The sequence below is a fragment of the Puma concolor genome, chromosome D1 (assembly GCF_028749965.1).
Source record: "Puma concolor isolate L17-30 chromosome D1, mPumCon1.1.hap2, whole genome shotgun sequence".
Classification (NCBI taxonomy): Eukaryota; Metazoa; Chordata; class Mammalia; order Carnivora; family Felidae; genus Puma; species Puma concolor.
The window spans coordinates 11017035-11031500 of record NC_141676.1 but is presented as its reverse complement, the minus strand read 5'-3'; the positions used below and the strand labels follow the sequence as shown (position 1 = coordinate 11031500).

At 38.3% G+C, this 14466-nt stretch overlaps 1 protein-coding gene across 2 annotated transcripts; it reads right to left on the bottom strand.

Annotated features, from left to right (window-relative positions):
- Positions 1–202: 202 nt before the first annotated feature.
- LOC147576437 (membrane-spanning 4-domains subfamily A member 3-like) lies at positions 203–14148 on the bottom strand. 2 transcript variants are annotated; one of them, XM_086677310.1, is made up of 7 exons: positions 14095–14148; positions 11018–11174; positions 10382–10513; positions 9320–9376; positions 8553–8696; positions 7070–7171; positions 203–2502 (listed from the first exon to the last, which is right to left on the bottom strand). In XM_086677310.1, the coding sequence occupies exons 2-7, from the start codon at positions 11171–11173 to the stop codon at positions 2362–2364; spliced, it is 732 nt and encodes a 243-aa protein (XP_086533436.1). In that variant the 5' UTR covers position 11174; positions 14095–14148; the 3' UTR covers positions 203–2361. The 2 variants fall into 2 exon arrangements, with proteins under 2 accessions (XP_086533436.1, XP_086533435.1); XM_086677309.1 differs by lacking the exon at positions 14095–14148 and adding an exon at positions 13650–13835.
- Between the last annotated feature and the right edge of the window lie 318 nt (positions 14149–14466).

Genomic DNA, 14466 nt, shown 5'->3' with positions numbered 1-14466 from the left:
TTAGAATCAGCCATTTCATCACGCAGCCCATTTCTTCTTATTGGAGAACCATACTAGAAATAAAGATCTGGGCTCTAGGCGTGCTTGTTACTATTGGGATGTCATTTCTTTTAGGTTCTCTTAGCTAACAGAGGAAAACATACATCTGTCTACTAATTCATGTGTCTTAGTTGAGCTATTCTAACAAGACACTATATAGTGGGTAACTTAAACAGAAAATATTTATTTCTCACAATTCTGGAGGCTGGACATCTGAGATCCAGATGCCAGCATGCTCGGTTTTCCCCCCTGGCTTCCAGATAGCCATTTTCTCATTGTATCCTCACATAGTAGAGAGCAAAGAGAGGAAGTAAGTTCCCTCATGTTGTTTCTTATAAGGTACTAATTCCATCACGACAGATCCACCCTCGCTACTTCATTCCCTCCCAAAGGCCCCATCTCCAAATACCATCATATTGAGGGCTAGAGTTTCAACATACGAATTTGGGAAGGGGAGACACAGACAGTCCACTGCACCATGTTTATACACGTATCTGTAAGTATTTCTATCCTTAGCCATCTATTATATGATGTATCACATCTGGCTTTGAAAAAAAAATCACAAGAAGTGCCCCCCAAAAGCAAAAGAAACCCCATATTTCTACCTGTTTTAAAAACTTTCCTGTGGCTCACGGACTGTTTTGAAATATGTTGTTTGATTTCCAAAAATTTTGAATTTTCCACCTATCACAATTCTGCTATTGTCTGACAACTGTATAATTCATATTGTTTTAAATTTGTTGAGCTGTGTTGCCTAACACATGAAGTGACCAATATTGGCAAATATTCCACGCACATTGGAGAAAAATGTATGTTCTGTTGTTGTTGGATGGAGAGGTCTATAAATGTCAATTAGGTCAACTTGATTGATACTGCTGCTCCGGTCATCTATATCCTTTCTGCTTCTCTACCTGGGTGATATATCAGCTGTCAAAGAGGGGTTGAGGTCTCCAAATATAATAGGATATTTGTCGATTTCTCCTTTTAGTTTTATCAGCCCTTTCCCTCATATATTTTGGACTAGCTACAAGTGGCCATTGAACGCTTGTAACATGGATAGTGACACTAAGAAAATGGGCTTTGAATCTTTTTTTCATTTTAAAGAACTTAAATTTTAATTGCCATATGTGTGTAGTAGCTATGATACTGTATAGAACAGGAATGGAATTGTTGGATCTCATGGACACACTATTAATTTTACTAGACTTTGAAACATTCTGGTTGTATATTCTAGGGGAATGGGTAACACTTTGATTGTCAGTGAGCCAACGAAGCAACACAAGCTTTTACATATAAGCTTACATATGTAAAATATCATCACAAAAGCCTAATGTACTCTGAATGATGCAATATAATTAATTAACCTAACACTAGACCAATGAAATACTATAATCTACAGTATTTTGTATGATTAAAAGTATTTTTTGTGTATATTTACTCTTTTCCTTGATGTATATCCCAATCGGAACTGAGTAAGCACAAGTGAGGCCATTTGAAAGATAAGGAAACTGATGTTTAGTCAGGAAAGAAACACATCCAAAGTCACAGAGTGTAAAAATGACGGACCAAAGACTTCATGCAAAGTGTTCACGACTGGTCCAGAAAAGTCTCCATTGAATTCACTGTGCTTCATCAAAGAAAGGTTAAACTTCAGAGCTTTAAGAAAGGAATGGAGCTTTATGTTCATACATTTGAGAGTTGGAGGAATTGAGATTTTTTTCTAACATGTAGTAATGAATGAATAAGGAAAATGAATTGTGATCTCAGAAAATAGATCATGGCTGATGAAGAACACTGGGGTGGAGATAATATTATTCACTGATATTTTCTGTCCCTCTACATTTCCTGTCTCCCACATAGCACTGGGAAGGTCACCATTTAATGAGCTGTGGCCAGAATGACACATGCTTCTCGACCAAAGTATCTCATTGCCACAGGTCCAACTTCTAACTTTTTTTTCCCTACCTCGGCAAAATAAAAAAAACTTTTTGAGATATTATTCTATTTTGCAGAACCCATATCAGTGTGGGTCTAAACAGCCAACTAACAATGAACATGTAAAGTATGCAGTAAATGAACTTCTGATGTGTTAAGCCACCAATATTTCAAAGTAAAGTTTTGTTACAGAGCATACACCTAGCCTGTGATAACATCCAACCAAAAGAATAGTGACAACCAAATTCTTGATGCTATAGATGCTAGTTGCTGTCTTTATGACTTTGAACCACACAGTTGTATTCTCACGCGTGTATATTTATGCCTCAGTGGTCACAGTATGATCTTCTTGCTATCACTGTGGATCCAAAATACAGAAGTATAGCTTCATATTTGTTTACTAGTATCTGTGGGATAACATGAAGGTGTTTCTTCTTTACATTCAAGTTCTTGATAGATTGAAGTTTGAGGCAACAAGTCTTGATAAGGACTTTCAGAAGGTGATTTCCAGCAAAAAAATACAGAAATCTGTAAAGAAGTCAAAGAATAATCCATAAAATAATCTGTGAAGTCTGTAAAATAAGCCATAAAGAATAATATAATCTAAGTCCTCAATGACTTATCTCCAAATATATGCTCTCTTACTCTAGAGATTAATTGTGTGGATTTGGGGCCAGAGGAACTTAATGGCTGCTCTCCAAAAAAGGTAGAGGGTGAGTTCAGTTTCAATCATGACTAAAACTACCCAATGATTCAACAAATGGTGTTGGGAAAACTGGACATCAACATGCAGAAGAATGAACCTGGACCACTTTCGTACACCACACACAAAAATAAATTCAAAATGGATAAAAGACCTAAATATGAGGCATGAAACCATAAAAATCCTGGAGGAGAACACAGGCAGTAACCTCTTTGACATCGTCTGTAGCAATTTGTTTCTAAATATTTCTCCTGAGGCGAGAGAAACAAAAGCAAAAAGAAACTATTGGGACTTTACTAAAATAAAAAGCTTCTGAGTGAAGGAAACAATCAACAAAACTAAAAAGCAATCTATGGAATGGGAGAAGATATTTGCAAACGACATATCTGATAAAGGGTTAGTATCCAAAATCTATAAAGAATTTATCAAACTCAACACTAGAAAAATAAATAATCCAATTAAAAAATGGGAAGAAGTCTTGAATAGGCATTTTTCCAAAGAAGATATCCAGATGGCCAACAGACACATGAAAAGATGCTCAACATCACTGATCATCAGGGAAATGCAAATCAAAACTACAATGAGATATCACCTTACCCCAGTCAGAATGACTAAAATCAACAACACAAGAAACAACAGGTGTTGATGAGGATGGGGAGAAAGAGGAACTCTCCTGCACTGTTGGTGGAAATGCAAACTGGTGCAGTAACTCTGCAAAACAGTATGGAGTTTCCTCAAAAAGTTAAAAATAGAACTACCTTACAATCCAGCAGTTGCACTAGTAGGTATTTACTCACAGGATACAAAAATACGAATTCAAAGGGACACATGCATTCCAATGTTTATAACAGCACTATCTGCAATAGCTAAATTGTGGAAACAGCTCAAGTGTCCACCCACTGATGAATGCATAAAGGAGGTATGGTATATATACCCAATGGAATATTACTCAGCCATAAAAAAGAATGGAATCTTGCCATTTGCAAAAACATGGATGGAGCTGGAGAGTATTTTGCTAAGTGAAATAAGTTAGTCTGAGAAAGACAAATACCATATGATTTCACTCACATGTGGAATTTAAGAAACAAAATGAGCAAGGGAAAAAGAGAGAGAGGCAAACCAAGGAACAGACTCTTAACTATAGAGAACAAACTGAGGGTTACTAGAGGGAAGGTCGAAGGAGGATGGGTGGAATAGTTGATGGGGATTAAGGAATGTACTTGTCATGATGATCACTGAGTGTTGTATGTTAGCAATGAATCACTGTATATTTTAACCTGAAGCTGATATTACACTGTATGTTAATGAACTATAATTTAAATGAAACTTGAAACAAAACCTACCCAATGGTTAATTTTTTCCAGATATTAAGCCAGGTGAGTATCAATCTACTTGGGTTACTAGTATTTAGTTTTGAGGGAGACAAAGGAAACTATAAACATATCCATTAAAATCATTCTTGAACAACAGAAATAGGGAGAGATAGTAGGGCCTTCTTTAATCATTTTGGTATGAAGAATGCCAACCCAGCTAATATTGGGACATTACATGTGATGCATTGCTGATGGGCTGGAAAATAATGAGTTGCTAATAGAACATAAGTTTTTGAGAGTCTGAACATGTTTTGTGTGATTACGCATAGAAACTTTTAAGTATTTTTGTATTTTGTATTTGTGATTTGATGTCTGTCTCTTATCATGAATGATTATTTGATGAGAGAAAATAATATAAGGTTTTATAAATAAAGGATGGTTATTGTGTTTTCATAATTTTTAAATAATGCTTAACCCATAGAGCTGTTGCTGACATTTCCCTTCTTCTCTTAACAATATAACCTGTTTCTAAACTGGAAAATGGAGATAAAATTGGGACTATATTTCCTCGGCTCTCTTGCGGCTAAGTGTGGGAAAATATTTACGTACTAGCCGACAAAATGTGAGAATAAGTAGTAAATCTCACTTTGGAGTCACACACTTAAGAAGAAGGGTATGTATTCTCATTTCCCTTTTCCTTTCTGCTGATTGGGATGTGGATGTCATAGCAGGAGGTCCTTCGTGGATGCAGCGGTGAAAGCCACATTTTGACAATAAAGAATCTACCTTTCCATCCCTGTTTTTGGTGCAACTGTGTTGTCATAGAAGGCAAAAACCTGACTTACAGTAGCCAGAGAATATTTGACATATAAAAGCCATGTATACTAGTAGAGAGTAGATGCAAATACTGAGAAATATCTAAAAGTACCTAAAAAGAGCATACTCTCCAATGTCTACTCTAGCGACGGCCATGAAAATTAGCATACAAAGAGCCAGAGAGGAAAATGGGTAAGTTAATACCTCCCCGAGAAGGGAACTATGACATAACTTAAGCATTTTATGGCTTTTGGGGGACAGGGTGTCTCCATAATTCCTGCCTTAGGACATATTGTAATTGCCATGGATCAGTGATTTCACATTTCTCTTTTTTTAAGTTTTTTTTTTTTCAACGTTTATTTATTTTTGGGACAGAGAGAGACAGAGCATGAACGGGAGAGGGTCAGAGAGAGAGGGAGACTCAGAATCGGAAACAGGCTCCAGGCTCTGAGCCATCAGCCCAGAGCCTGACGCGGGGCTCGAACTCCCGGACCGCAAGATCATGACCTGGCTGAAGTCGGACGCTTAACGACTGCGCCACCCAGGCGCCCCCCACATTTCTCTTTTTATCTCCCGGTTGAAGTTTTATCATTATTTTTGGTCAAGTCCACATTTATATAATGTAAGTAGAAATAGGGCAAATAATTTGTCTTTCAGCCCTCACTGCAACGAACTACTTCTGTTTTTGTTGTAGAGAACTACAAAGATACAGTGACTCCAGAGCAACAAATGGTTTGGATTATTGTCCTGCGTGAGCTGGTGAGTTGTATTTTAGGTGTGGGGAAGAAGGTAGATGTGTCTATTTGGTGCCTATAGAGAAGAATGTGATTGAGAATGTTCCTCATCTTCCTTTAAGAATAGAAATTCTGTATATTTGAGCTAGATTTGAGCCTAAGGGAACTCTGTGGCCTCCATTACAGCTCAGTGTGGTCATGCAACACATGTTGTCCAGTGTAATGTGAGAGAAGAGCCGCATTTTCCTTCAGATCCATGGCTTTACAAGAATAAATATGTCTTCCCCTTCTCTGTGTCTTTTCTCATTGGGTGCTGCACAAGTATTCTATGGTGGGAAGAATATTATGGTGTCATTGCCGTGATTGTGTTATATCCTATGGCAGAAAAAGAAAACAAAACAAAACGTTATCCAGATGAGCCTAATCTAAGTATAGGAGTCTTTCCAAGGCAGAGTGTTCTCTGGATGGTAGAAAAGGAAGTCAGAGTGATTCAAAGCATGAGAACTGTTTGACAAAGAGGAAGCTCTCTGTTACTGAAATGGAGGGAACATCTTGAACAGATCCAAGAGCAGCTTCTAGGAGCTGAGCATGAATGACTCCTGGCCAACAATCCCAGTTCCATAACACAGGCCACTGGATTCTGCCAACAACAGCAGAGAACTATCAGACCATCCCCAGACTTTCCAGGAGTCCAGGCATCCAGTACATGGACTTCAGCCTTATGAGATGACTGGATTCTGAGTAAAGAATCCACTCAGGTCCTCTGGGACTTCTGATCTACCTTTGCCATGCCCGTGGGTCCATCCCATCCATGGCCTTCCTTTCCTGACTGCCTGCCCTGAGGAATTCAGACTTGCTTACCAGCCCTTAGACTCATGTAATCCAGTTGCTTGTGATAATGTTATACGCTTGAAATGAGGGGGATTTCAATACCAGAAACCTTTCCATTTTCTGTCTGAATTAACCCTAATTGACACACAGTTGTGGCAATAATTTCAACACACAAAAAAGAAACAGGTAATGAGGTTGAGAAAAGTATGCTACTAGCTCTGTTACCTATGTCTGTTACCTGTAATAATAAAACATAAAATTCTAACTATATCTGTGTTTCCAGTCAGCTGTGTTGTCAACTTTATATACCTGCAATAATATATTTCATCTCTTTCAGGCTTTTAAATTAGTTATACCTTGATTTTATTATTTTTGGATGATATATACGTTGCGCATTCATCACACTAAAGAGTGTACTTCATATAGTAAATTAATAGATGGATGGATGGATGGATGGATGGACAGATGTTTGAAGTCATGGATAGATACCCATGGGTGAGAGTTTCTGTATGGAATAGAGAATTGCACACTGTGTATTCCAAGTGTGCTCAACACACAGCTAGTAGCTTCCAGGTTGTCCACAGAATCACTTCTAGTTTATGCTTTTGTTCATTTTACCAACGGTGAAAAGAGTCATCGACCACATTGTTTAACGAAATAGTTGAAATCATCCTCTTTCTTCTAAGAATTGTACATACCCAGTGAATATTCCTGTCATCCACATTATAGACGAGCATGGAGAGAGGGAGTGAAATTAAAATTTGCAGACAAGTTAGGATCATCAGGACAATCACAAGTCCCTGTTAAAAGAAAATAAAATGTCATGCATTACCTTCCACTTTGATGATAGTTTAGAAAGTTTTGTCAGAGCCCCACATCAGGCCGTCAAAAGGGGACACATCAGGCCGTCGAAAGGGGACACACGTCAAAATGGTGCAATGAAGTTGGGTCTGAACCCAGAAATCTATGTGCTGTTACAGAAAAGCAAGAGTTAGAGATGATATTAAACATTCTTGAACATACTAATACAAGATGGGAAGTAAAACTTGATGACATTACAGAATTCACAATAACTACTCCACTTTTGATTTTTATTAAAATTATTATTATTATTATTGGTGGTGGTAGGGTGAGTTATTAGTAATATTACTATTGAAGTTATTGTTACTCAGTCATGGAGATCAGAAATGTTGCCAACGCTTGCAAAGCTGACTTTTCTCAATAAACAGGGCAGAAATGGTAAGGGTTCAGATCTCCCCAGTGAAATACTGAAATTTCCCAGTTTTCCACTGGACTCAATTCTAATTAAAACCAGAATGTCTCTGGGGTGCCTGGGTGGCTCAGTTGGTTAGGTGACTGACTTTGGCTCAGGTCATGATCTCACAGTTTGTGAGTTCGAGCCCTGCGTTGGGCTCCGTGCTGACAGCTCAGAGCCTGGAGCCTACTTCGGATTCTGTGTCTCCCCCTCTCTCTACCCCTCCCCTGCTCATGCTTTGTGTCTCTCTGTCTCTCAACAAGAAATAAACATTAAAAAAAATTTTTTTAAAAACCCAGAATGTCTCCTAAATTTGGAACACGCTTTAGGGTAAAAATTAAATAACAGTTGTGAAAATTTTTGTCATTGTCCTCATAAGTAAAATGTGTCTTCCCACACTCCAATGTTCCTGGTTTCTTTTACTGGTTTCTTCCTGATTTCTTTCTCTCCTCTATTTCAGACCATTTGTCTGCATTTCTTTCACATGGCTTTATTGCAAAAAAAAAAAAAAAAAAAAAAAGGATTACGCTCAAATAGTGGCAAGTCAGAATAAACATTCATTCTCCAGGTAGCTTTGGGTAATAACTTATTTTTACAATCCTAGCAGTGATGAATATTATAATAGGAAATAATTTTTAAAAATAAAGGATAAAGTAAAAATTTGCCCAATCTTTGACTCAGATTTTAATATCATTCTAGTTTTTCCAGAAAAGATAAAATTTAGACCACAGAATTGGGGCTCTCTGCCATTGAAAAGAAATAGTTCTTTTCTCTTTCTAATTGTTGCACCTGTAGAGAGGCATTTGGAAGGACTCTGGAAGCAAGATTTTTGTCATGTTCTTGAAATATACCAATGATCAGGTCTCATCTTCATCATGCTCAGATAAGCATTCAGTCTTCTCCGAATTCAGGGGGATAATACTTACAATTGCAATTGATTTGATGGCCAAGCAGAGAGTTTCCTTCTTGCAATCATAGCGGAAATTTTTTGTTAAATTATATGACAGAATACAGATCCCAACAATCGAGACCAATGTGCTAAGAGTGTTAGCACCTATATTCTTCCTCAGCTGGAAAAAAAAAAAAAAGACGTAACTAGCTTATAAGTTAAGGACCAGGGGTTTCTAGACCCTACATGCTGGGGAGAGAATTCTGATTTCATTGACTTATCCATGAGATCTACAGGCATTCATCATCCTTATAGTGCCAATTTGGTTCAATGATAAATCACAATTGCGAGAAGAAGAGTTAGAGAAGATTGATCTTTCATGAACACATACCATGGATAGGATAAAAATATTATGTACATTTTTGTCAGCGTCTCTTATTTTCTCCTCCTATTAGCTCCTCCCTCCTCCTTAGGCTTATGCTCAAGCCTAAGCCACGTTTTTCTCTTTATTTAACGTCACCCCACCCCATTACCATAACGAGGCTTGAATAGCTACATAAATCTTTACTCACTCTTCTTATGGTGACGAGATATGGGGATCAGAATTCTAAAATCCAGGGAGATCCAGCCTGTGTCTAGACATAGGATGGTCACATGATTCATTGGGCCAAAGGGACAGTTACACGATGAAACGTACTACAAAATAATGAATCCCCGGGGTGACTGGGCTTCACGTGGGAAACTCAGAGTGTTATAAGTGCTCATTTTCTCCCTGAATGACGAAGGGGAAGGTTGTTAGCTTACCAGTGACTTTGTTTGGTTCTTGGCAGACACAACAGTCAGAGATCCAGACATGATAAACTGTTTAGAAGACAAGAAAGGTATCTACAGAGCAGTGGCTTCTTCCAAGTCACCTTTCCACCCTGTTGCCAGATGCATATCTTTCTTCATATCTAGTACATCCCCCCTCTACCCCCCACCTGCCAGGGCCATCCCTTCAGAACTCAGAGGAAAGCAGATGATTAAAGTGGGTGCACCACACAATTAAAGTACCATAGTTATAATTTATTCTTCTGACCAGTAAAATTCCCTTAGCTAAATCAGAGAAGTGGACATAAAAACCACAGGGCGAAACGACTTATTCAATGTGGAGAGAACAAAATAAATAAATATAATTCAAAGACACACTTTGGGGTGCAGAAAAGGGAACATGTGAACTCAAATTACATGGCACTTTTCTCAATGTATTTGGCCAAGAAGGGTGATGACTTAAGAAGAGTAACACCTGCTTACCCTTCCCACCCAGCAAATTCTCTAATCCAAATATTATTACATTTCAGAGATACTTCTCCCATGTGTCAAACCCAGGATTTTCTTCTCAGCAAAATGGCAAGATCGTTACTGAATAGCTTCAGGCTGGACAGCAATGAATAGAACTTAAGGGTATTATTATATTAGAATATATATTAAAGTTCAGGTTGGGAGGGGTGCCTGGGTGGCTCAGTCAGTTAAGCATCGGGCTTCAGCTCTGGTCATGATCTCACAGTCAGGTCTTCAAGTTGGAGCCCCCCCCCACGCCCCCATCAGGCTCTGTGCTGACAGCTCAGAGCCTGCAGCCTGCTTCAGATTCTGTGTCTCCTTCTCTCTCTGCCCTTCCCCTGCTCACACACTTTATTTCTCTCTCTCTCTCTCTCTCAAAAATAAAAAAATGTAAAATAAAGTTCAGGTTGAAAGTTAAATCTTAACTAAGTGTCATTGCAAGTACTCTAGAATTGGCAAGATGTCACAAAAATTGTGTGTTGAGTTGATGAATGAATGAATAACGGATTAAATAATAATAATTTGAGATATAAGTGAGATACTCACAGACAATGCCCCCCATAAAGGGAAGCCTGTGTAAATTGAGAAGAAAACAGTTGGGTACATTTCAGAATCAAAAGCAAAAAATCCAATTATCCCATAAAAGATGCATTTCACACCAATCATAATCTGAGCCACCTGGGTAAGAGACAAAACAAACCAAATTACCAACCATTCAAATTAACAAAACAAAAACAATGTCTTAAAGACAATGGTGAGCATTTCTCAGGAGAGAGAGAAGCACTCGGTCCAAACATCATGGTCATCCATTTTCAAGGTTTGAATCCCTTGAATATTATGAAAAGATCTACTAAGAAGAGTCAGTTCCTGGAGAGTCTGCTATTTCTTTTTTCCCAGAGGTCTGCCCATGGGGGTCAACCTTGCTCCAATAAGACATAGTCACTATTAGGCTCATCTAAGAGCTTAGGACTTCTACGGTCTCCTCTTAATGCATCCCTCCCATCCTACTACAAATGTGGTCCTTTGCTTTTAATTGAAGTGTCTTTCTTCCACACCACAGAATGGTTGCACAGATAATAACCTGATGCCTCTATGTCAGGATAATTCGCCAGAATAACCCTCTACCCTCAGGATATGCCCCAGCTTCTGGTTCAAAATTCTTTATAGTGTTTACTTACTTACCCCCAGAGCTTTTAGATTCCCCTTCAGGAATTTCTGCAGCTTGTCGAGTAAATGTTTCAGGGTACCAGGCTTTTCACTCTTTCCTAATGGGGTACTTTGGTTTGGGTTTGGAGGAATGTCCACAGTCTTCCCATCAGAATCCGAAGTTTTGCTCATTCTGTAATAGATGGCATCAGATATGCACTGTCATATGCCCCATACTGTTAATCTTATTATAATGGAAGTAGATACTGGGCTTCTTTTATCTGAAGTCTTTATCGTATGAAGGGAAGGCATTGGCCAAGTGATGCTTATGTGTCCATGCTGCTGACTCTGATATCACTGATGTGGTCAGCCTGGAGAGACATGACAGAGGTTGAGAAATACCAAATCCTATGTAACTGTAAGATAGCCTCCAAGATTTTTTTTTTCTTTTTAACATTGCATGTGGCCACAGACTTGTATAAAAGAACCCCCAATGGGAATGGTGATATATCTATTTAGCCTTATCCCTGGTGGAGTAAAAATCACCTGAGATTTAAACGCAAAGAGTTTTGAATGAAAGACATTTCCCTTTAATTGAATTAAATATATCATGTAACTTATCCAATCCAAGATAATCTTAGGAATGAAAGAGAATAGGAGTGGTATCCATAATTATAGGAGAGACCTGGGGATACACTATGTAAAAGCCACCTTAACTTTGATCACTGTGTGGCAATGAGAGGTGTATTTAGTTGAAACCCTAGGTCTGTCAACATAAAATATAATCATGCTTATGCTTCATAGGTGTGACACTGGAAATGATGTATCCAATTTTCTTAGTATCATCAGAGATGTAACGTTGCATAAATTCTAGTATTATCTTCTCAAGAAGTTAGGGTGTGCTTTGGTACTCGTCAAAAACAATGATGGATTTCCATTGTAGAGCAAACCCAAGAGGGGTTTCCTTCATAAACTAACTCATTTTGAACCTTTTTTTTTTTTTTACCAAATATTCGCTTTTTATTGCTATATCATCATTTACTCTATCAATTTTAGGACTATTTTGTACCATTAGATTAAGTTGGGGAAATAGGGGCAGACTTTGTTCCTTATTACGTTGGTATTTGTGATTCTATCACTCTCCCTATTAGGTTTCAGTTTAGCTTTGCTTACAATTTGTACAATTCCTTCTTATGTTTTCTCCTCCTATTATGCTAATGATATGGAATTAGACCCTTTATATAGTTATTTATGTTTAGATTTCCTGAATCAAAGTGGAAACATAGTTTCTGGCTCTTGAGATCCATGCTCAATGTCTTTAAAAAAAAAAAAAAAAAGAGTTAGTGTATATCAGTTCCAACACTCTTTGAGTGTGTAAATTTCTTTGCAGTATCCATGAAAAGATTAAGATATCATGACATGGAACTCCTATGGGACACTTAAGATTAATCATAAGTATTCGATGTTTCTATTCCCAGTAGTTGCTTTTCATTAAAGAGCTGAAACAGGGAATTTATTTTGTCTGATCACACTGGAAGTGCAAACGAGAGAGATTTTTTTTTTCTATTTCTTTGGTGGATGAATCTCATTCATCAATATTTCATAAATAGGATCTCATCAATCAGTTATTCTATGTTTTTAAAATGTGACCCTTATATCTAAAGATGGTGAATAACTTGCCCAAATTCACAGACATATTTATAGATGTGGGACCAAAGAGCTATGGGTCTGATAAGTAAAAATCTGCTCTTTAGGCGAAGCCTGCCTCAAACTAACACATCCTTTTTTTAGCCTCCCGAAGCCCACACGTAACAGGTTTGAGTGTTTGAGGGAGCCATTGCTCCCAACGTAACTTTTTTGGGGGGGGGGGGGAAACACACTATTGACCCCCCAAAATATCCCCTATCACTCCTCACTGCAAATGTCACTATGTATTCATCCATTCACTCAACAAGTATGTATTTTTTAGATTAAAAATGCTGACCATAATACCGGGCACATTTTTATTCACTAATGCCTTTAATTATATTTTATTGCAGCTATGTGATTATCATCTGTAATATTATATCAAATTGTAAGCCTGTAGTTGAACCTGTTAGTGCTCCTTGAAGCTACCATCCAAACGGTCAGTATTTTGAGTAGGACTTTCACATTTACAGCCGTCCTCTTTCTTTTTTTTTTTTTTTTAATTTTTTTTCAACATTTATTTATTTTTGGGACAGAGAGAGACAGAGCATGAACAGGGGAGGGGCAGAGAGAGAGGGAGACACAGAATTGGAAACAGGCTCCAGGCTCTGAGCCATCAGCCCAGAGCCCGACGCGGGGCTCGAACTCACGGAGCGCGAGATCGTGACCTGGCTGAAGTCGGACGCTTAACCGACTGCGCCACCCAGGCGCCCCAGCCGTCCTCTTTCTAACGAATGCTGCTCTCCACCTCTGTTGCCTACTTAGAGAATGACGTTGCAGTATTTCTTGGTTACTCAACAATACAAAAATTAGCCTTGTTTACCACGATGTCCTCACCTTAAGTATTGACTTCAAAGCCCAATGACCCTTTATGAGTTAATATAGCTTCAGACCTACCTAATCCTCCTCGTTGTGTCTCTACCAGATTAGTTATAAAACTCTCATGATTCTAAGAATATTATTATGAACTTAGCTGACTCACCCATGTCCATTCTTGATGTTCTGAATTTCATTTGCAGATCGTAGACAGAAAAGTTTCTGCGTCACAATTTTAACCAAATTATTCCCCTGTATCTTACATTGGGTCTTCTAGAAAATAGGGCTGGAGACAAACTTCCTTGGTAAGCTAAGGCTTACTATCTACCCGCTGGTGGGTAAAGTTGTTTGCATAATCAGAAAGTCAGAAAGCAGGAATGTAGACAAGATCAGATGTGTCTACGTCACTGAAACTTTCTGCATTATCTTTAAAAATTTCCTAAAATATATGATGTTGAATATCTACCAGTGGAAAGAAAGGAAAAACTGTCTCTGCCTTGAGCCCACATTCTGTTCAGTCTCTGTCAGGTTCCACGGCTTTCCCTCTCAGAACATAGACAAAAGTACTTTCTGGTGCTCTGGATAATGGGGGGAAAAAAAGTTCTACCTACCTAGTGTTGTTCCACCACACAAATGTGGGAGCCTGTCGTCTTCTTAAGCTTATGTGTCTTGTATGTCTATCAAAGACTGTGCCAACATGTAGGGGAGAGAAATCTATGCTCAGATCTCTGTGTTTCCTCATTTGCTATATTTCCACACCTAGAACTCTAGATAAGCAGTTTTGATGTACATCGATAAAATCGATATAAATCATGTTTTGTTGCTCAAAATTAGAAGCATTATCACCGTGGGGTGCCTGGTCAATTAAGTGTCTGACTTTGGCTCTGGTCATGATCTCACAGTTCATGGGTTTGAGCCCCATGTTGGGCTCTGTGCTGACAGCTCAGAGCCTGGAGCCTGCTTCAGATTCTGTGTCTCCCTCT

Bases quoted from the DNA above. Each gene is read 5' to 3' on its own strand.
- LOC147576437 (XM_086677310.1), bottom strand. From the start codon at position 11,173: ATGAGCAAAACTTCGGATTCTGATGGGAAGACTGTGGACATTCCTCCA. The intron at 9,377-10,381 runs GTGAGTATCTCA...TCTTCTAAACAG, and splicing joins CTTTATGGGGGGCATTGTCT to TTTATCATGTCTGGATCTCT. The intron at 2,503-7,069 runs GTATGTACAATT...ACTTCTTTACAG, and splicing joins ATGACAGGAATATTCACTGG to ATTTCTGTATTTTTTTGCTG.